Source organism: Mustela nivalis, assembly GCF_964662115.1.
Source record: "Mustela nivalis genome assembly, chromosome: 5".
NCBI lineage: Eukaryota > Metazoa > Chordata > Mammalia > Carnivora > Mustelidae > Mustela > Mustela nivalis.
Window position 1 is genome coordinate 65,748,553 of NC_139024.1, and position 22,260 is coordinate 65,770,812.

Here is a 22,260-nt window from a genome sequence, read left to right on the forward strand (position 1 = left end):
GACTTTTCATTTTGCAGATCCATCTGTTTATTTTTATATGTAAAAATATTTTTCTTCATAATGCTATTATGTTATCTGTTTTGTTATCTCCTTTTAAAAAAAAATGATAATGTTCTTGTGCATGTTTCCAAGTAATGAACTTTTGTATGAACAGGTGGTTTTTATAGCTTTTTTCTAGTCTGTTTTAAAGATATATTAACTTATTCAAATAATCCCCTATTTGTGAATATTTCCAGACGTGTGTGTGTATGTGTGTACTTAGAAAAAGCTTATTCTTTGGGAATTTCTGCACCTAAGGTCATATGCATTTTTACGACTTGCTATATGTATGATCAAAATGCCTTCAAGAAAAGTTCCAGTTACTTACTCTCAAACATATAGTATATGTACTTTCCCAAACATTTGTTAACACTGCTATTTTTAAGTGATTATTTTCCAACTTCATATGCAAAGCATGTCTCTTTTTTTGTTAACTTGAATGTTAATATTTAAATATACTTTATAACCATTTATGTTTTTAATTTTGGAATTATATATATAATTTGCTCTTTTTAAAACTTCTCTTAGCAATTTTTAAGTATAATTTATTTATTAAAAATATTAATCCTTTATCTTGTCTTAGATACTTTCCCAATTTTTTTACTTTTCATTTTGTATGTTTTGACATATATTCAAATTTATAAGTATTTTCTTTTGATTCTTTTTTTATGATTAAGTATTTTCTTACCCTGGGATCAGATACTTTTTTACCTGCATTTTTCTACATAGTTCTTTTACAGTATCCTTATTACATACACCTTTTATTAGTTTGAAAATTCTCAAATACAGAGAATAGAAAAAAGGAAAGAATAGTAGAAAGAATTCTATAATAAATACCATATTATACCCGTTACCTAAGATTCTCCTCTGTACTTGATGGCATCTTTGTCTACCCCGTGTCCACCCATTAATTCATCTTATTTTGACAAGAATTTCCAACTAAGTTTTGCCTTGTTACACTTAATCCTAAATACTGCAGCATACAGAGTTCATATCACATATACATTTTTAGTCTCTTTGGCTTGGGGGGGTGTATCAATAATTTTATTTTATTTCAGTAGTTGGTCTGAGCACAGTTTAATAAATTATTCACTCTTTCTCCTTAAATTTGAAATCACTTACAGCATATACAAAACGTTCTGTGTGTATTGAAGTTTGTTTCTGGGCTTTCTGTTGTAGGAAAAGTTATTTTTAGATGATGTTAATAGTAAGATCTCTTACTCTGAGTTTAAATTTTAATAGATTTCATATTTAATAGATTTTATGTTTATATTTTACTGTCTTGCTTTACATTTTATTGCAGAAATTTAAATTTTATATATAGCATGGTCTGAAGTGTAGTTTTAAAAATTGAATCTTTATCAGGTTAATTGGCAACAAGAAAGGTTTCAAGAGATTACTGGAAAGCTTGGGCACTTTCTTAAGCAAGCAGGTTTTAAGGTAAGATAATTTTAAATTTGTATAGTTAACCTCAAGTCTCATCTTACTGATATGGCAGAAAAACCCAGTATTTGGTGTTCTTGTCTTACTAAATATGTTTAATTTTATTTTTTATTTCTGCCTGGTAGCAAATATATCTTATGTTTTTTGGGTTACTTCACCATAGAAAATGCACATTTTATAAGTTGGCTTGAATTTAATGTAAATAAAAGACTTTTCTGCAGTTAGTAAATTAGGTTTAGGGAGGTCACAGAGGAATGGAAATTATACTTCCATTACAGTGGAAACTAGTGGGGAGGAATTTCTCTAGCAAAGTGTGAATGAAGTATGCCTATATTACCAGGTTAAAATGCTCAATTGAGTGTTTTGGAACAAATTTTTAAGTTTCCCACAAAATCAAAACAGTTGAAAACTGTTGGTTCTTTGATTTCTACTACTTTTAAAAAAGTACATTGTTGCATTTACAGACTAGGTGCAGCATGGTAATAGTGAACCTTTTAACTTTTTGAAAGCAGTGTACTAAGTTTCAAATATTCAATCCTTTTTAATAGGAAAGTGATGTAGCTTTTATCCCTACGAGTGGTCTCAGTGGTGAAAATCTAATCACAAGATCTCAATCAAATGAACTCACAAAATGGTATAAAGGACTTTGTTTATTAGAACAAATTGGTAAGTATACTGCCATACTAATTTTGATGCATTTATAAGCTTGATATTGTTAGTTACAGTTCTTGTTGGGAGGCATTGTTGTATGCGAAAAAGCATAGGATTTATAATCAGAAGAGCTAGGGTATTATATTTATATATAATAATATTATAATTTATATTAATAATAAATATAATAAATATAAATATATGTAATTTTTTAAAATGTATCTTTATTTCTCAAACTCAAAGCTTTATTTCATCAAATTCTAATGCAGTTTGCATTGACAAGTGATTTCATCTTCATCACATAAGAAGGTCAGTGATATCACACCAAAGAGGAAGCCTCACATATTGTAGGCATCACTAAGAAATTTGTATTTCAAAGGCAAATCAAGAGTAGCAAAATGTTTTCAATTGAGTCTAATGAGTATCTTACTTTTCATCTTTATTAATTTGGAAATGACTGGATAAATACTCTTGATTTTCCTAACGCAGCTATTTTTCTTTATCCTTTGTGGGTAGTGGAGACCAGATAGCTTGAGTTTTAAAACACCCACATACCCATATTACTTAACGACTTCCTCTTTAGTGGATCATCTTCTCCATCTTCTCACCTGCCTATGGAAACACACGTGACAATTTTTACCAACTCTCACCAGCTTGGGCAAAACTCCAAGCGTTTTCTTTAGTTTAAACTATTTTTGAAAAAGTGATATGTAAACAAGATTGAAAACTTACCAAAACAAAGCAAAAACAAAAACACATTTTCTTTCCTCATCCTCACCTTCAGGAGTCTCCACAAGTAATCCTGAAAAGTTGCCAGGTCTTTAAAAACCCATCCTCCCTACGCAACTATGATTTTTGAAATCATCTGCAGTATTTAAAATAATACTCCATTTTCTTTATTTAGTTAATGAGGCTCAGGCCTACCCTACCTAACTTACAGACTGTTGTTAAGCTTAAATGAGATAATGTGTATGAAAATATAAACTACCAAGTGTTATATGAATGAGAGTCAATTTGCTATTAGTATTCATAAAAGAAAGTTATTTTCTGGGAGACTCGGGTCTATAATGGGCCGACTGGACTGGAGTCAAAAATTACTTTTAAATTAAATCTTGTGGTTTTTTGGCCATTTTTTCCAGATTCTTTCAAGCCTCCTCAGCGATCTATTGATAAGCCTTTTAGATTATGTGTGTCTGATGTTTTCAAAGGTAAGTGCTCCCTCATTAGTGCTGCTTCATTCTGGCCCCTGCTTTTATTTTCTCCTGACCTCTTTGCTTAGACGAAATTATGATACTGTCTTGATATTCTCCCTTCTCTGTGGCCAGTGTAAGGATCATTGCCAAATTGTTCTTGAAGTGCATAGTTCTAGTTCTTTAGCTCTCCTGCCCAGAAAACTCTCCAGTTTGCTTCATTTACGTCATTTCCCCAGCTCCTACTCATCCTCCCGGTGTGGACCTCATATTTATCTTTTCTCTTTCTAACCACCTGTGTTTTTTTCTCTCTTCTCATCTCTTTAGTTTCTGTATCCTTCAGCCAGACTGGATTGGTAACTCTCTCTTAACCACATGGAGTCTTTGTTGCCCAGTGTTCTGTTTTTCTTCACTTGCCCATCTCCTACCCATCTGTAGTGGTCTGGGTCCAGTCAGGAGATAGATACCATACATTGGTAAAAAGAGAAGCTGCTTATAAAGAAATATTAGTAAGGTAAAAGAGTGACTGTAAGATGAAACGAAACTCTGTCTGGTACCAGATGACTGAGAAGAGTATGCAAAGGAGGAAAAACTTAGAAGGCCATCCTAGAGAAGGTGTTGTATTAAATCCCTCAGGGTACCTCCAGTCTAATGTGTACAAGATCCTCTTTAGAAAACTATAAAACAGAATGAAATAAAGGTCTTAATAACTAAAAGAATATAGTCTGTATGTTGGAATAATCATTACAGTACAGATGTCAGTGGTCTCCCAAATCTCTGTTATCACAGAGTAGGCAGTGCAGAGTGGCTTCAGAACTGGCTCCCCCACGCACATATCCTATGGTGCCCCTCTGTGTTCTCTGCATCCTCTGTCATTGCATTGTTTGTGTGGTATTATAATTGTTTCTGTGCATTTTATTTAACTTAGATTGTGAAGTCCTTAAGGGTCAGTACTGTCTCTTCTATGTCTTTATCTGCAGGACCTAGCTCAGTGCCTGGCACATAGTACATGTTTAATAAATGTTTAATAAGTGGATGAATGAAGGTACTTCCCTAAAAATCATTCAGTGAAATTGATATGATTCATTATTATTAGCTTCCCAATTCTAGAAGTAGAAGAAATGTGGTAATGCTTTTTTAGAATGCCTGTTATCTATTCAAAATACAAAATACAAAAGTAATATTTTGATTAACAATATTTGCTGACTATGCTTTTTCATCTTTTGTTCTCTCCTTGGGCTGCTTCCTGGCTTCTTCTTATACTCCTCCCTGTCAGCATGTTCCCACTGACATTACCAAATGACCTTTTGGTTGCCAAAGCCAGTACTCATTGTTCAGTTCTGTCTTACTTCCACCTTACTTGAATTTGGCTTTATTTCCGAGACTGGTAGCTGTATCTGCCTTGAAACTTTCCTCCGTCCGTTTCTGTGACCCACTTTCTCTTGTTGTCCTGTTTCTCTGTATCTTCTTTGCAGGCTCCTCTTTTTCTGACTCCTAACTAGTGTTCTGTTGCTTCAGTCTTTTTCTTAGTCTATCTGCTGTTTTCAAACATCCATGGGTCCTGTACCTCCTACGTCTAGATGGTTCCCAGATCCGTATATTACTCTCGGGGTACATGTGCTAACCGCTTCTAGACATCTCCACAGGGATTGTGCTTCCCGGGCTCCCATTCTCTTGGAATTTGATGTGATTGGTGCCCTCTGGAATGTCTTGTAGACACTTTACATTCACCAAGCCTTAAATGGATTTTGTTCCTTAATTTCCTGTCTCACATTAAATGTGAGACAAATCTCACCATCATCTTAAGATTTCTCCCTTTTTGCCCTTATCTGTCATTTACCTCATCACCCAAATACCTACCGTCTGTCTGTCTGCAGTGTATGCATTTCAGTCAACCCCCTTTCCTCTCTGACACAGAAATAACAACACATCACTTCTCTGTTCACAATTCTTTACTGCCTTCCGATTCTTTAACTGAGGATGCAATTCTAGCCCTGAGCATGATTTATGAGGGTCCTTTATTAATTTGTCTCTTGTCTATCCCTGTTGCCTCATGTCTTGCCTTTTTCTCCTTCTCGCTATGGTCCCATAAACATGTCATATAAGTGACATGTAGGTCTTAGCACATCTCACAGGCAGTTATGACACTGTGCCTTTGCGCAGTGTCCTGGGTCAGCAGTGTTTTTCTTCTCCCCACACCCCCCCACCCATATGCATAAGTACCCCTTCTTAGTACCCAGTTAAAGTGCAGTCATTCCCCTCATCATGGATTCTTTTGTGTACCTTTTTCTATTTTTATTGTGCATTTTAAATAATACTTGTTTCTGGACAGTATAATTGTCTTTGCCTTTCTCTTTGCTGGAGTAGTAAACCCTTTATGGGTAGGGGCTTATATTTTCATCTTTTAGGTTAGTACATGCCTTGGTACTTAGTAAGCATTCAGTAAATATTTGAAAAAAGAATGAATTTCACTTTTTATCACATGAATATTGTGATTTGCAGGAAAGTCTAGAGTAGAATGTGGTATGCTGTATTTAGTATATATGTTAAAAATTCTGAAATGATCACTGTTTAATGTTCATTGCACTGCTAGTTTTGTTTAACTCCTTGTAACTGTAGCTGACAGCAGCAGTCATCAGATAACATTGCTATATGAATTGTAAGATTTGGGCATGTTTTGCAGATCAAGGATCTGGATTTTGTGTAACTGGTAAAATTGAAGCTGGTTATATCCAGACTGGTGACCGACTACTAGCAATGCCTCCTAATGAAACTTGTACTGCAAAAGGTATTCCTCTGTAAGATTCTTTTGCTAAAAACCTTTAAGTTGAGATAGCAGATTTTTAAAAAGTAGTTTAGTTATTAACTCCTGAGTAAATAACCTCTTAGTGAAATTGTAACTGACTGTCAAAGTGATACTAACTGTTGAAGATAAAAATGTGAAAACATTAAACGATTTTTTCTGTTGTGACTATGTGTATATAAATGTACATAGAACATTCTAACTGTGGTAGCTTTTCTTCTTCTTCTTCTTTTTTTTTTTTTTTCTGATTCTTAAAGCCTGGTTAGGATTTAACCAGATGTATAGACACCTGACAGATACATTTAAAATAGTATTCAGTAGCAGAAATTAAATCTAACCCCATCCTGGAACTAGACAGTAACAAAGCAGACTGCTTGCTCTTGCTGTGCTGTGTTGTTTTGAAATGTGTATTTCAGAATTACTATAAGTTAACAGCTTTGATCATGTTTATACCAAGAAAGTTCTTTTTTGCACAAACCTAAGAAAATAAGATGCAAATGCAGAGAATCCTAATGTTGAAAAGAGAAATTGAGCTAACGTGCCACAGTCCTGCTTTCCCACTTGTAATATATGGCCTTTCATAATGACCGATAACTATTTCTATCTTCAAATCCTTTGTACTTGCAAGTGTACTTGTTATTCTTCTGAATTCTGCTTAAAAGTTTAGAATTCTGTACTTATCTTAATCTAGCTTCCAACTAAGCCTCCAGCATCAACATGAAACTGATGATCTATTTTGTACTATAGAGTAATAATTTGTAACAATTTTAAACTAAAGTATACTGAGAATACTAAGTTTTTAGATTTCAGTACTTTTTCTCTTTTTTTATTTTTTTTTAAAGATTTATGTATTTCTTTTGAGAGAGAGAGAATGAGTGGGAGTTTCAGAGGGAGAGGGAAAGAGAATCCGAAGCTGATTTTCCCCACTGAGCATGGAGCCAGTGTAGGTCTCGATCTCCCCACCCTGAGATCACAACCTGAGCTGAAACCAAGAGCTTAATCGACTGAGTGCTCAACGTTGCTTAATCGACTGAGCCACCTGGGTGCCCCTCCTCTGGATATAGCTTATATCCAGAGTTGTACCTGACTGGTTCATAAATTTGAATGTACATTTTGTTTGAATTTATTTTCTTACTTTAAAAGCTGATTTCTTAAAGATTATAAGAAATTACTATCTGTTTAGGTAACAGAGTTTAAACTAAATTTAAAAATGAGTAAGGGAATGAAAGCCGAAGTTATTTCCATTTTACTTTTTTCTTTTTGCCAGCCTAGGAATCATGAAAATTCTGTTTAGATAAAAAATAATTCACACATATTTTTTTAAAGATTTTTTTTTTTCAAAAGCTTTTATTTATTTGACAGAGAGAGAGCGAGCGACCGAGCATAAGCAGGGGGAGAGGCAGAGGGAGAAGCAAACTCCCCACTGAGCAGAGAGCCCAATGCAGGGCTTGATCCCAGGACCCTGGGATCATGGCCTAAGCTGAAGGCAGATGCTTAACCAAGTGAGCCACCCACGTGCCCCAAGATTTATTTATTTTAGAGAGAGAGCTCAAGAGTGCAAGCAGGGGGAGGAGCAGAGGGAGAGAGAATCTCAAGCAGACTTCCCACTGAGTGCGGAGCCCCACGAAGCTTGACTTCACAACCGTGAGATCATGACCTGAGCCGAAACTGAGAGTCGGACGGTCAGCTGACTGGGGCACCCAGGCGCCCCAGTAATGCATGCTTTTCATAAAAGAATCATTTTCCGTTGATGTATTGTTTACAAGTTCACATCTCTGCTTTTGTGTTTTAAAGTGATCAAGAGCTACAACACTTTTGAAATATGAATTTGTTTGTATGTTAATGAGCTTTTTTGAGAATAAGAATTTTTAAAATAATCAATAAGCATGAATTAAAACCATGATCCTAAAATTATCCTGGACCTTACAGATTGGCTCTTTGTGACCTCTGAAATCATAATTTAACTCTGGAAGTACCACATTCTTTTCCTTTCTCCTTCCTGTCCCTTCCCCACCAGAGAAACTCTTAACAATTTATCTTTAATCTTAAGGGGTAGCTGTATCAGAAGCACCTGAGCTCTCCCCACTCCTTGACAGCCACTGTTGTAACTCAACTTGGAAGTTCTCAGTCCTCAATTTCTAACTCTTGCTTTTGCTTCATTTACTTGATTTTTCAGTGCACCCTCTATCTCAACAATTCTGTCACTAACCCATAGTATCCTAAAAGAGAGAAGTGACTAAGTCTGCTACCAACAAATGAAAATTCTAAATTGAGTTTTCATTTTATTAACATATCAGGTTCATGGATTGTTATAAAAGAACTTCTTTGTGTGATGTCTGTCCAGTGAAGAAGGTCCTTAAGAAGATGAATATCCTATATAGGACAGTGTAACATGTTTGGAGGGAAAAAATCAGTTGGTAGATTGCCTCTAAACAATTTATTTTGCTAATTGACTTCTAGTATGAAAGCTCTCAGAATCTTAAGCTAAAGGCAATCTCTGTTGTTTGTAAGTAGCTAGCCCCTGTGTTCAGTTCCACATTTCAGAGCAAAAATCAGATATAGTCACTTTAAGTTTACATTTTAAAACCAAATTTAATTAGTTGAAAATTTAACAAACATTTCTTCATATCATAATTGTTAACACTTTTTAGAGTCAAGAACCTCTCTGATGCCTTGTTGAAAGTTATGGCCCCTCTTAGATTAATGCAGGTGTGTACATACATTAAATTCTAAATAAAACTATAGGTTGTCTCAGAGTTCTTAAAGTTCTCCTTGAACTCATAAAAAGTCTAAAGGAAACTTAGTTAAGAGTTTCTTAATATGCTACATGGAAAAAGTAAGTATTTTGAGAAAGATAGGGATGAGTTATAATTTACTAAAAACACATCAGTCCACTGTTTCACAGTGGTTGGCCTGTGTACTGTCTTCATCAAAAGGTTCAAGTTCTAGTGGAAAGGAACTTACCGCTTTTATTGCCCCTTAGAATCAGAAAATATGAGATACCTTTTAAAAGCTTTTGAATAAGGTATCTGAGTAATGCCCTTTGTTATTGTTCTCCAGGATTATCCCTTGGTAATAAAGGTATATAGCAACACCTGGGACTGTTTTTTGAATTCAATTTCCTACACTTTTCATGTAGTCAGTTATCATTGTTCACCTCTCTCTCTGGGAAGCATTTCTTTTGAGCCAGGAGTAGTGAAGGGACCTGTGAAGAGCACCATCTGACTGAGCACTGATGCCCTAAGAGTTCCTCAGAGAACTCAGGTGGCTGTTGAAGTGATTGTCTAATTAAAAGCAAAGTTCAAGAGAATAAAATACTACTGGACACCTTCCTTAGTCCCATATTTTATGTTATCAAGTAATTTGAACTGCATTATTGAGCTTGTACCTGTTAATGTAAGTGAACTGTTTGAATAGGTGTGTTTAAGGAATATACCGGTTGTATAAATGAGTTTTAAAATTTTGATTAATTAAGCTGAACTCAGCCTCTTTTGGACAAGTAAGAGTCACTTTATGTTTAGGGTGGTGTTCTAGAAGAGTCAAGTGTAGAGGAAGTGTGTTTCCCTCAACGCTCACGGTAACACTTCTCATTCTCAATCCATTCATATTGAAAATGATGAGTAGTGACTGATGAAGCATAAATCAGGCAAGCTCTTTTGGTTGTTATGATTTGATATCGAGGTGTTTCACTGTATGCTTTGGTTCTTACTCATTTCCAGGAATCACTCTGCACGATGAACCTGTCGACTGGGCGGCAGCTGGTGATCATGTTAGTCTTACATTGGTTGGCATGGATATCATCAAGATCAAGTGAGTGAGAAAATGAATTTAAGCAACCATTGTTTTGGATATAGGATCTCAAAACATAGATTTTGCTGTTCACTCGCTAAACTGAAAGAATGAGTATTAATTTTGAATTTCATTTGGCCAAAAATAGGCACTTGTAGAAACATACGAATGATGAGCAAAACCTGTTTAAAACTGAAATTAATACATGCAGCATGTGTACTTGACATGTCCTTTGAATGAAAACTATAATGTATAAAAATGGTGTAAGGTTAATAAAGCTTTGCTTTAACCCAAAAGGGAGTGTTTAGTAAAAGTCCCCAATTTACTTGATTGTTTTACTTTGTAAATGGTTTTAGAGGTATTGCTCTTGGATGTATACTTACCTTTCCTCCAACTACCTTCTCTCTTTCTCTTTTGTTTTGTTTTGTTACAGTGTTGGCTGCATATTTTGTGGCCCCAAAGAACCCATTAAAGCTTGTACTCGTTTCAGAGCTCGAATCCTCATCTTTAATATTGAAATTCCTATCACTAAAGGATTTCCTGTAAGTTTTGAAATGTTTGTTATCGTTGATTTAAAGTAAATTTCAAAGTAACTTCATCCTAAAAAGTAGTAACTTACTTTTCAAGTGATAATGCTCTAGTTATTTTCAAGTAACATCTTAATATTCTAATCCAGAAAAATATGACATTAGACTTTGAAAGTCATTTTTACTTTTTTATTTTGGTCCTTGAGGTGGGGATTTTTTCAAAGAGGCATTAAGAAGAACTATAATCAGTAGGATACAAACTAATGATAATAATAGTCAAATTCATCTAGGGAAAATGGTAGATTTTTTTATTGTGTTTTAAGGTTATTTGACAACTAAGCTTCTCAGATTGTGTCTTTCTGTTCTTGCTTTAGTATGCTTATTTATAGTACTTTCCTATCATAAAAGTAATATATATAAAACTTTGGAAAACACACAAAAGATAAGAATATTCTGTAATTACATAATACATAATTATCTCTACACTTTACATTTTAGCGATTTTTTTTTTTTTTAATGTGTGCACGTTGGTATTTATGAGTCTGTTCTAGGGATGCTTGCCACAGAGTTAACTTTAACTGGGCTGAAGCAACACGTTCAAACCCTGCAGGCTGTGAGGTTAATTTGGTAGATTATTATTGTCCAGCATCATTTAAACATACACATTAATGGGGAGGAGGAGGATTTTATACTATAATGTTACTTAGAATACATACTGCTTGTGAATTACATGGGTTCCTTCTCTTACATGTAATTTTTTTTCAGATGTTTGGGGGCCATACTCTGTTTATAGTTTGATACTTTGTTTTTGCCATTTAACAGATGACATTTTCCCCTAGACTAGGCTTTTCTTTTCTTGATCAGCCTATGTAGCACAGATTTGTAGGACAAAAAAATGTGTCTCCGTGGAATTAAATGACTTGCCTTTGGAAATATAGATTGTTTTCACCATTTGATGCATCATTGCAATAAAAATAAGACAAGAATAATAATTGACCTTTAAACTTAATTTAGTTAGTGGTAATGTTTTAGGGGTCAGGAATAAATTTATTTAGCTCATTTAAATTCATTTTATACTTATACACCTTTATTTGAGATAACCATGTGCTTTGATTATAATCCTTTGTAATTATTTCTATGTAAGTTTGATCAGATAAAAATTATAAGATACTGTTAAAGTATTTTAGTTTTATAATCCATATTCCATTTCTCCCATGTGCTAAAAAAAAAAAAAGGAGTAAAAGTTTCTCTCCCCCAAAAATGGCTTAGTTGAAAATATTTCAGTTTTAAATATTTAGAATTCATGTTTGATAGGCAAGAAACTACAGCTAATTTGCTATGAATGAATGGCCCCTGTTCTTAGAAAGCAATATGTCCAGTGGGGAGAAGCTGGAGAGGTTGGTTACTGCGTGGTTTTACTCATGCAGCAATAATTTTTTTGCCATTGGAGAGGCAGAGAGGTCAAGAGGTCAGTAGTTACTTTCTATAGTAATACTGTCTTCCTGTCTACTGTACTTTCTTAAAAATATGTATGAATTGAAAGTTTGTCAGTGCTGTTTTATGCGATTCCACCCGCGTATATTGATTGACGAATCCCCGGATGAAATTTGTTTCAGAAAAAATAGTCGTGTTTCGTCATTTAATCTACCCCTTGTGGAAAGAAACCTTCAGTTTTTGTTTGTTTTGTTTTTAAATCACAAAAAGGCTTCCTAGGCAATTAAAATAACACTGTTTCAGGGACTAATTTCGTAACACTACAGAAATAGATTTGTGTCTCTTGGTTTATGTGATAAACTCAATTTAAGAAGAAAAAATAGAAGAATGTGTTAGACTTTAAATTCATGCTTTTTTTATTGTGGTAAAATATTTTGTAAACGTAAAATTTACCATTTTAATGATTTTTAAGTGTTCAGTTCAGTGGCATTAAGTACACTCACATCAACGCCATCCATCTCCAGAACTTTTTCCTCATCCCCTTCTGAAACTCTGTCCCCATTAAACAGTAACTCCCTGTTATCCCTTCCCCTTTTCCTCTGACAACTGCTCTTCTGTTTTCTCTATGAGTTTGCGTATTCTAGGTGCCTCCTATAAGTGGACTCATACAGTTTTGTTCTTTGGTGTTTGACTTACTTCACTTAGCATAGCATAATGTTGTCAGAGATCATTGGTGTTGTAGCATGTATCACAATTTCATTTCTTTGTAAGGTTGAATGTTGTTTTTTGTATGTATACGCCCCCTGTTGTTTATCCATTCATCTGTTAATGGACGTTAAGATTGTTTCCATCTGTGGGCAATTGAACATCGGTATTTAAGTATCTGTTGGAGCCCTTACGCACACTTTTTTCGGGTGTATACCTAGGAGTGGAATTGTTGGATCACAAGGTCATTCTGTGTTCAACTTTTTGTGGAACTATCAAACTGTTTTCCATAGTAGCTATCTCAGTTCATGTTCCTGTCAGCAGTGCACAATGGTTCTAATTTCTCTACTTCCTCATCAACACTTGTTAGTGTGTGTGTGTTTTGGGGGATGTGTGATTTATGTTGTTTGTTTATAAGAGGCAAACTCTAATGGGTGTGAAGTGTTATCTCACTGTGCTTTTGATTTGTACTTCCCTAATAGCTAGTGATGTTGGGCGTCTTTTCACTTCTTTATATATTTTGGATATTAATCCCTTGTCAGATACATGCTTTGAAGATATTTTCTTCATTCTGTGGGTTGTCTTTTTGACCTTTTAGTAGTACTGTTTGATGTACAAAAGTTTTTAATTTTGATGAGGTCCTCTTTATCTTTTTCTTTGATTGCCTGTACTTTTGGTGTCTTATATAAGAACTCATTGCCAGATTCAACATCAAGGAAACTCCCCCCTCTGTTTTCTTCTTTGAGTTTTAGTTTTAGTTCTTTCGTTTGGCTCTTTGATCTATTTTGAATTAATTTTTTGTACTTGAGTAAAGTAAGGTTTCATCTTCATTCTTTTGCTTGTGGATATCCAGTTTTCCCAGCACCATTTCTTGTAAAGACTGTCCTTTCTCTGTTGAGTGGTCTTGGCATCCTTGTTGCAAACTAAATGACCATACATTCATTGATAACTTTGTAATATAGGTTACCTGGAGGTATAAGGAAAATAATAATTGGCTCATTTTGCCAATCAACAGATTACGTAGCTCATTATAGTTTATAATTTTATTTTCACAACATGATGTGGAGTCCCAACCCTTACCTGAAACTTTTCAAGCTACTGTGTTTCAGAATGCAGAAATATTCAGATGATAGAAGGGTGATGTGATGCATGTATGTTACATAAAACCCCTAACAGAGAATGGGCAACACCCTGTAATCAAACATACTAACCATTCTGTGCCAGGTCTTATTAATATTAATGCTAAGTGAAATAAATAAGGACTGTAAATTGCCTTACTGCTAGTGCTGTTTTACTAGTTAAATGGGTGTATAGCAGAATTAGGAAAACTTAGGTTTTCAATCTTTTGGATTTTGGAATTGCAGGTAAGATTGTGCACTTACGTTAGTGTTGTCTGCACTTAAGGATGAGGAATTGGAAACTCAGATGTGGTGACTATCCACATGAGAAGTGATGAAGCCAGGACTCAGACTCAGTACTGTCCACTTTGAAATCCAGTACTTTCTTTTCCTTTTATATTAGGCTGCAGACTGTTTTGAATTATAGATGACTTTGGTTATATATAATATGAATTAAATGTTAAGATAATATATAATTACTTTCCACTTACTTACATGTAGATTTTTTTCACTCATGTGTTCTACAAGGGTTGTTTTTTGTTTGTTTGTTTTTGAGTTACTACCTGTAAGATGGTGTGGAGATAAAAAACAAATAAAACTTAACCCCATACTGCCACAACCCATTCTTTATCCACTTCATTGGATGGAACCCACACATAGTTTACAAATAGGTTAGAAGAAGCTTAAGTAGGTTTGTGTGCCTCTGTTTCAAATTTGGCAAGCTGTGGATGGAAACCAGTACCAATTTCTTAGTCACACCTGAGCCAACATCTGCTTATTTACTTGTTTGTTGCAAAAGAAATGTTTCTTTGATATGTAGACCTACATTGATGTTATACATTGGTGCTCTTTGACCCCTGAATCTATTGGATGCCCAAATGTGACTTTATCATGCATTATGGATTTCCCCTAAGGGTTGGTTGTTAAATTTTTCTAGAATGTTTCCAGTTTATAATGGTCAGATGCCAAAAAAATGGAAACAATACAAAATAAAAACAACAAAAACCCAAAACTAATTTGCCTTTGCAGAGTGATGGAGGTTCAGTTGTGCCTTAAAAAAATGAACACCACAAGACTGATTTACTCCATGTGTTTTAGGTGTTCTTTTCCTTCATACTTTTATTTATTTCACAAATATTTACTGAGCGTGGATTAAATATCTGGCACTGCACTGGTGTACATAGTTCCTAGTCTTATGCAGTTTATATTTACCTGGGATGACTGACACTTAAAACAGCAGTTACAATAAAGGTGAGATGTTACATTGTGGGATTACAGAACACAGATGAAGGGATCTACCTCAGACTAGGGGTTCAGATTTCTTGTAAGAAGCAGTGCTTTACTCTAAGAGAGGTAGAGTAAGATGAGTAAGAGTTAGCCAGGTGACACTGATGTGTTCTGGCCAGAAGCAAAATACATGTAAAAGCCTGAAGATTAGAAAGGACTTGGTTCATGTAGGGAGTGGAAGCGCTATGTGTCTGGAGCAGAGAATGCGAGAGGGACGGAGAAAGATGAGGATGGAGAAGAAAGTGACGGTCAGGTTGAGAAGAGCCGTGGTGCCTTGTGGTGGAATTAAAGTTTCTGTGATTTTAAAAAGCAAGGAGGTACCATTAAGTCTATCTTTTAGAAAATCAGTCTGGTAGACATATGAGAAATGGGTGAGAGGCGGTAAGAGTGGCGGCAGAGAGAGCAGGAAGGAGCCTGCATCTTAACTCGGGTGAGAGCAGATGGTCCTGGACTATGGACAGCATTGTCCTAGAGAGAGAAGTGGACAGAATTAACCAAGAGCTGATTGAAAGACTTGGTTTTTGGAAAATTACAGAGTTCAGGATTGTGGATCCATAGATCCGCCAGGTATTTCTATTTTCTGAATGTGCATACGTATGTTTGAGCCAGGAAGTTTCATAGTAGAAGCGTCAGTGTTTCTTCAAGCAAGCAGCATAAAATGGTACTTCAAGCCAGTTAAACTTTAGCTTTGCCACTTCCTTAGTGTTTGGTCTTTCCACTACCCTACCGCGGACAGGTTGCACACTCAGTGCTTATTATTTAAATCAGGATAGCCAGTCCGGCTCTGCCTCCAGTTGACCTCAGTGTAAAGTTCACCTCTGAAACATGTCGCCATGGCCACATGAAGTCACTTTGCCTTTTTGATATTAAACTTCCTTACACATAAAACATGAACAGTAATAGCAAATATCTGAGGTCATCAGTTAACTGAATGTTTACCATGTCCTGGGCACCGCTTCAAAATACCATCATCTGATTTTCCTCAGTGGTGGGGAGCCTGAGGCTGGAGATGTTAGGGGTAAAGGGCCTTTAAGGACTTGCCTTAAATCATACCCCTGGAAACTGTAGAATCCGTCCCAACTTCAAAGCTTGTCTACCCTCCCACATAGTCTTTTATTCTCATTATCCAACAGTGAATACATTAAGTCTTGCTGACTGTGACAAGATCCCCCTTCCCTCTTTCTCATGAGGGAGCAGTTTGCATCTGTTGAGCATCTCCTCAAGCATCTCCTCCACGGGGCACTGTCTGATCGTGTCCTGTAAAGAAAGTTGTATGATCTATTAAGGTTCACACAGTGAGGTGTGGTGGAGGAGAACCTGGAATCGGCTCCGTGACCTCTTTGCCTTAGTAAATTAGGGAGCACCCTGGGCAAACTGCTGGAGACCCTGGAAGTTCCCAGCGGGAGCGCTGGCTGTAATAACATGATGACAGGTGACTGTCAGAGTGAAAGGCCACAGATGTACAGTAAAGGGTGTTTTGATGTGACAATTTTTTGTTTTAGGTGCTGTTACACTACCAGACTGTCAGTGAACCTGCCGTTATTAAACGACTGATTAGTGTCTTAAACAAAAGCACAGGTGAAGTCACAAAGAAGAAGCCAAAGTGAGTGTTTTTAATGCATAGAGTGAACACAAGCAACTTAGCAGATTTTTTACTGGTTAATTCATTTTTATAGTATTTCTGTTTGTGATAAGTGAAGTCTATTTTTACTTGCTCCCCAAATCTACCCCCCCCAAAAAAAACTAGATTAAAGGAAACACAGAACATCTATTTAAGCTCCTACCTAGGTATGAATGCTAGATATAATTTCTGTTGTGGATGGTGGCAGTGGGGTGTGAATTGTATATTAAAATTTACGTATAAATTTATATGTTTGCATCAGGCCCTAGATACTGAGGATATAAAAACAACGGGCACTTAAAAAAATCAGTTCTGCATTTTAAAGAATGAATTTGAATTATGTCTAGCCACTAGTTCCAAATTCCAGCTGAGTGTTCCTCTTAACTATCTTGTCACTCCCTTAATGAGAATCATTCCCTATGCTAAGAACACTCTAAGAAGAAAGTGAATTACATACTGTATAGCTTCCAGGAATTTTTCTGCTCAGAATCCACTTGGAGCTTTAAGCTAAGCTATCACCACCATGTTGTTTCCTTCTGATTTTTTTGTTTAAGATTTTATTTATTTATTTATTTGTCAGAGAGAGAGAGAGAGAGAGAGCGCACAAGCAGGGGGAGTAGCAGGCAGAGGGAGAAGCAGGCTCCCCGCTGAGCAGGGAGCCCAATGTGGGACTTGATCCCAGGACCCTGGGATCATAACCTGAGCCGAAGGCAGCTGACTAATAGACTGAGCCACCCAGGTACCCTGTTACCCTCTGATTACCATTAATATCCAGGCCTAAATGTGGACAGGTCCCTTTGGCTGGGACAAGGTTGGGATTTTTCAAGGGAAGTGCTTCCTGAGAAAATTAAGTTTCTTACCCTAATTCAATAAAGGGTAACCACAGTTTGGCTTGGCTGCTCTAGCTTTGGGGTTTTCCTCACTTTAGCCCTCTGGGGAATCCCACCCAAAATCCCCCTTTTTTAGTCTTTGGGTGTTCCTCCTCATTTGCACCTGTGTAGGAGGCCAGAGGGGGTTAATGGGTTCATAGTTTGGCTACAAGAAAGGAGTCTTCATACTGCTCTGAACCCAAGGCCTGTTTCTCCATTAGTTACGAAGAAAGGGCTCCTTAATCTCTCTCTTAGAGGTAGTCCTTTATTTTATTTTTTAAGATAAATTTTAAGAACTTACTGAACTGTACAATGTTGTGTTAGTTTCAGATGTACAGCTTAATGACTCAATAGTTCTGTGCATTTTTCAGTGTAGTGACCAATCTTCATTTTTAACCCGAATCTTTAGCTTCTGGCGCAAGTGTGGCTCCTGTTCTGAGAACTGTAACTAATGGCTAACATTACTTGAGGACCACTGTTTCCTGGGCTCTATCATGACTGCTTTCACATGATATACATTCTTAGCAACCCTGTGAAGCACGTGCTATTTTCCCCATTTTTCAGATAAGGAAACTGAGGTGTAGAAAGGTTATATCACATGTTCAGGTTCACAGAGCTAGTGAGGGGCACTCAGGGTTTTAATCTAGTATCTTGATTCATATACACTATGTTATTTTTGGCAGAAGCCAGGTTGTTTGACCCATCACACAAGTGATTTGGAGAATTCTTAATCTAGAATTGACTCATCACATCTAATCCTGAATTTTCCCCTCCTTGCTTCTGCTACAAAGTCCTTGCTCAGTGATGCTAGGTTTTAATATATTTTTATAGTAATTTTCCCTGGCACCTTATTTGTAGCTTTTCTCTTATTTTGCACCAATATAATTTAGTCTTTCTCCTTCATTTCCACTTCAAGGATATTGTAGACTCAACTGCTTTATGTGGAATGGAATCAGGCTTTCTAAAAACAATACTTAAATGCAAATAATGAAGATATTAGATGCTCTCCTTTATTAGGAATGGGACTTTGGACTGAAATTGCCCAAAACCAATGTTTGGAAGTTTTGGAATACTTTCTTAGAAACTTGAGTTTGGTGTGCTCGCTTCGGCAGCACATATACTAAAATTGGAACGATACAGAGAAGATTAGCATGGCCCCTGCGCAAGGATGACACGCAAATTCGTGAAGCGTTCCATATTTAAAAAAAAAAAAAAGAAAGAAACTTGAGTTTGGCTTATTCTAATCTGTCTGTCCCTGAACTAATCTTGCAGAAGGAGAGTCTATAATTGCTATCCTTCTAGAGCATATCAGAATTAAACTAGAGAACCTTTTCAGAATGCACCCTTTTGGGTTATATTCTTTTAGTAAGTTTACATGAGCCAATACACAAGGATTTTTGTTATGTATTTGTATGAAACTGTTTACAGTCAGGCTCATGTCTCCTGTGTCTGTCCCCCACTCCTTCATTTCCTACAAACACCATATTGTGGAACAATCTTATGTGATTTTCTTCTGAACCCCTGTTAAAGAATCACTAGTCTATGTGAGAGAGAGAGGAGGGAGGGAAAGAGAAATTTAGAATAGTCTGTTGGCAGTAGGAGATTATCCTTTTCATAGGTAACTTTCCTAACACATAATCTACCTGTTAGAATTTTATATTGTATCCCTCTTTTCTTTACTTTCTGTATTAACTGAACCTCTCAGTTCCATGAGGAATGAAAGGGAAAGCTTTGGTGGAGGGTCCTTGAGCATTTGGTTATAAGATCCTTCAAGAGTTGTATTTAGAAGATAGGTTAAAAAAAAAAAGTATATGTAAAATGAACCAGCTAACATTTCTTCTTCTATCTAGAATCATTCCTCTCATTTCTTTCAAGTAGCCCAGAAAAACACAAGGGCATATATTTTTATTTAAAAAAACCTTTTCTTTTGAAGTTTGTGAAAGTTGATTTGTTGATTGAATGTGAAATACTTATTTTTCAGTTGTTACTGTGTTTATTCACCTGTGTGGGCCATCCCTGTTCCCAACCCACCTTTTATTTGACAGACTGTTGACTAAAGGCCAGAATGCCTTGGTGGAGCTGCAGACACAACGCCCGGTGGCTCTGGAGCTGTACAAAGACTTCAAGGAGCTGGGCAGGTTCATGCTGCGCTACAGCGGCTCGACCATTGCCGCAGGCGTGGTCACGGAGGTATTGGGAGGGGACTGGTGGCTTGTGGGTGCGGGTGTCTTTTCTGTACCTACTTCATAAGAATGATTCCTGAGAGCTTATGACTTAAGGGGAATACAGTTATAGTAGTAGAACAAGATTTTAAAATTTATATTAAACTTTTTTTAAATGATGGCAAGAAAATGTTGGGTTTTAGAACTTTTCATAATGACACTTCTGAACTGTCCTCTCCACAAATAATGTTTCTCAGAATTTAAGTAAGTTTGTTGAAAAATAGATTTGTAAGTAAGCAATCCAGATTATGTGAACAGTCTTTAAGAGTCAAATGAATTGGGGGAGGTGATTTCGTTTGTTGGAAGAGCTTTTATTACTTTTTTTTTTCTTTAAATAACTGGTTCTCTGTGCATTTAAAATAATCCATTCAGAAAGTTCAATGAATGTTTCTGAAAGGGATCTTTTGTATCATGTAAGGTGCAGTTGAGTTTTGAAGAAAATAGCCAGAGGTGAACCAGCAAGCTTCAGTAATTTACATGTACTTCCACACAATCATGATTAATCTAAAATCTTAGAAATACTATATTTATAATGAATACTTCATGTGGCTGTTTTCTGCATAAAAATTATTCACTGTATTTAATGGGATGTCTACTTTGAACACTGGGCTCTGTTAAAGTTGCATCAAAATTTAGTTACACTTGCAACCTGTGAAAGGCTTTGGTATTCAGCTGCCCAAGTTTGTTACCGCCCTACTGAGTCCTAGCAGTCCTTCAGTTCATTCACCTGTAAAAACTGGGTATGAGAACTTATCTCCCACCTTTGCAAAGTGAAAGGGCTGTCACAAATGCTTGGCACAGTAACTGGCATTCAGCAAATGTTGCCTCACGCACGGTCTCACAGTCAGCCAGAGCATTCTTTCTAAAAGAGCATTCTAGAAATAAGATAGTTTCTTGTGGAAAATAATGGAGAGATTGTAGTAAGTCTTAGAAATAGCATGACTGGAAAAGGGGAAAAGTTATAGGAAAAAAGAAGTTTCATCTTAACATAATGATTATATTGCTGCCATTTTCCTTTTGTTTTCTTAAAATGTGACTGATTAAATTATAGCACCTTTTCTTTTTTTTCTCTTACAGATAAAAGAATGATGGGTCAAAATTTCTACCATGTTTCCAAATGCAGTGAAATAGCTAACCTCTGTTTTTAAAGAATCCAGTTGTTCAAGTTCAAGGAACAATGTGCAGTTATTTTTTTAAACAAGAGAGAAACTTAAAATGATATAATCAGCTGCAAAGAAGTATTAATCATCACTCCTGCAAAAATTTCAAGTTGCCAAATGGCAAAGAAAGGCTAATACTACACTTTCATTAAAACAACTGGCTTTCCCTTTGAAATGTTAGTGAATAGATTTGCTGAGGTTTGTGTAAACCATCAGAAGTATGTAATAGAAGACATTCAGTCGTCATGAAATCAACTCTACTTCCAGCCATACCACAGATGTTTACAGTGTTCAACTTTACTGCACACATTTTAAGGAAAAGTAATAAAATGGATTGTTGAGGCAGTTAATACTCAATCTGAGTGGTTTTTGTTTGTTTGTTTGTTTTTTAGTTAACTAAGAAAAGATTACCTGAAGATTATAGGAAAGGTGTTTGGTGTTGAGCATAAGAATATTCTTCTACCAAATGAACTTTTGAAATCTTAGTTTGGAATTAGTGGAAACTGCCCCTTTGGTAACAAAGATATTATTTAAAGTATAAAGCCAGCTTTAATAAAATGCCTTAGTTTGAGCATAACAGCAGACTGTGTTTTGTTTCTTAGATTCTGTTGAGATTCTCTACCACCATTGCTAAGAATGACTTAAGGATTTTATGGGATCTGTTTCACCTAAGTTTCTTGGCTCTTTCACATGAATTCTTGTTGTTTTTTGTTTGTTTGTTTTCCTAACAGCAGGTCAAATTTCATCTCCTCTATTTCTCACCATAATTTTATTTCTCCTATTTATTTATTTATTTATTTAGAGTTTGGGTAGAGGGAGAGAGAACATTGAGCAGACTCCATGCCCAGTGCAGAGCCTGGCACAGGACTCGATCTCGTGACCCTGAGATGATGACCTGAGCCAAAATCAAGAGTTGGAACTTAACCGACTGAGCACTCAGGCCACTCTCTTCTGCTCTCATTTAGAATTACATATATGATAACTTTATCTCGCATACCTTATAGACTGCAAGTCCCCTGGCAGTAAAAGTCATGTTTTTGTTTGAAGTTTCAACAGCAAACTCCAAGGTATATTTAGTTAACAGGTATTTGTTGCATTGCCTCCTGAGTACGAGCTGCTTTAGAGTAGAATTCGTGCTCAGCCGAGCCTGGGACTCTGATCTGATAGACTGTATGCTAAGCTTTCTTTATTGGGAAATGGTGTGATTTGTACGTTGGTGACTTACCGTATACAACAGCATGTCCTTAGTTCTGCGGAAGACTACATCCATGTGCTAAAATGCACAGGGCATAAATGTGCTGCTTGGAGAACGATCACAGTGAATATACCCGGATCACACATTTCTTTACTGAAAAGTATTGGAGTAATTGTTATTTCAGATAAACTTGCTAAGATAAGAAAG

At 36.0% G+C, this 22,260-nt stretch overlaps 1 protein-coding gene across 2 annotated transcripts in view; it reads left to right on the plus strand.

Annotated features, from left to right (window-relative positions):
• HBS1L (HBS1 like translational GTPase) overlaps positions 1 to 21,435 on the plus strand; it is an 85,381-nt gene extending 63,946 nt beyond the window's left edge. For both annotated transcript variants that reach the window (XM_082730700.1, XM_082730702.1), the window contains 9 exons: positions 1,405 to 1,479; positions 2,031 to 2,148; positions 3,273 to 3,341; positions 6,007 to 6,111; positions 9,846 to 9,936; positions 10,349 to 10,457; positions 16,489 to 16,589; positions 19,522 to 19,666; positions 20,776 to 21,435. In XM_082730700.1, coding sequence (XP_082586826.1) covers positions 1,405 to 1,479; positions 2,031 to 2,148; positions 3,273 to 3,341; positions 6,007 to 6,111; positions 9,846 to 9,936; positions 10,349 to 10,457; positions 16,489 to 16,589; positions 19,522 to 19,666; positions 20,776 to 20,787 — 825 coding nt within the window. In that variant the 3' untranslated portion in view covers positions 20,788 to 21,435. The remainder of the gene's footprint in view (positions 1 to 1,404; positions 1,480 to 2,030; positions 2,149 to 3,272; positions 3,342 to 6,006; positions 6,112 to 9,845; positions 9,937 to 10,348; positions 10,458 to 16,488; positions 16,590 to 19,521; positions 19,667 to 20,775) is intronic.
• Positions 21,436 to 22,260: the final 825 nt, after the last annotated feature.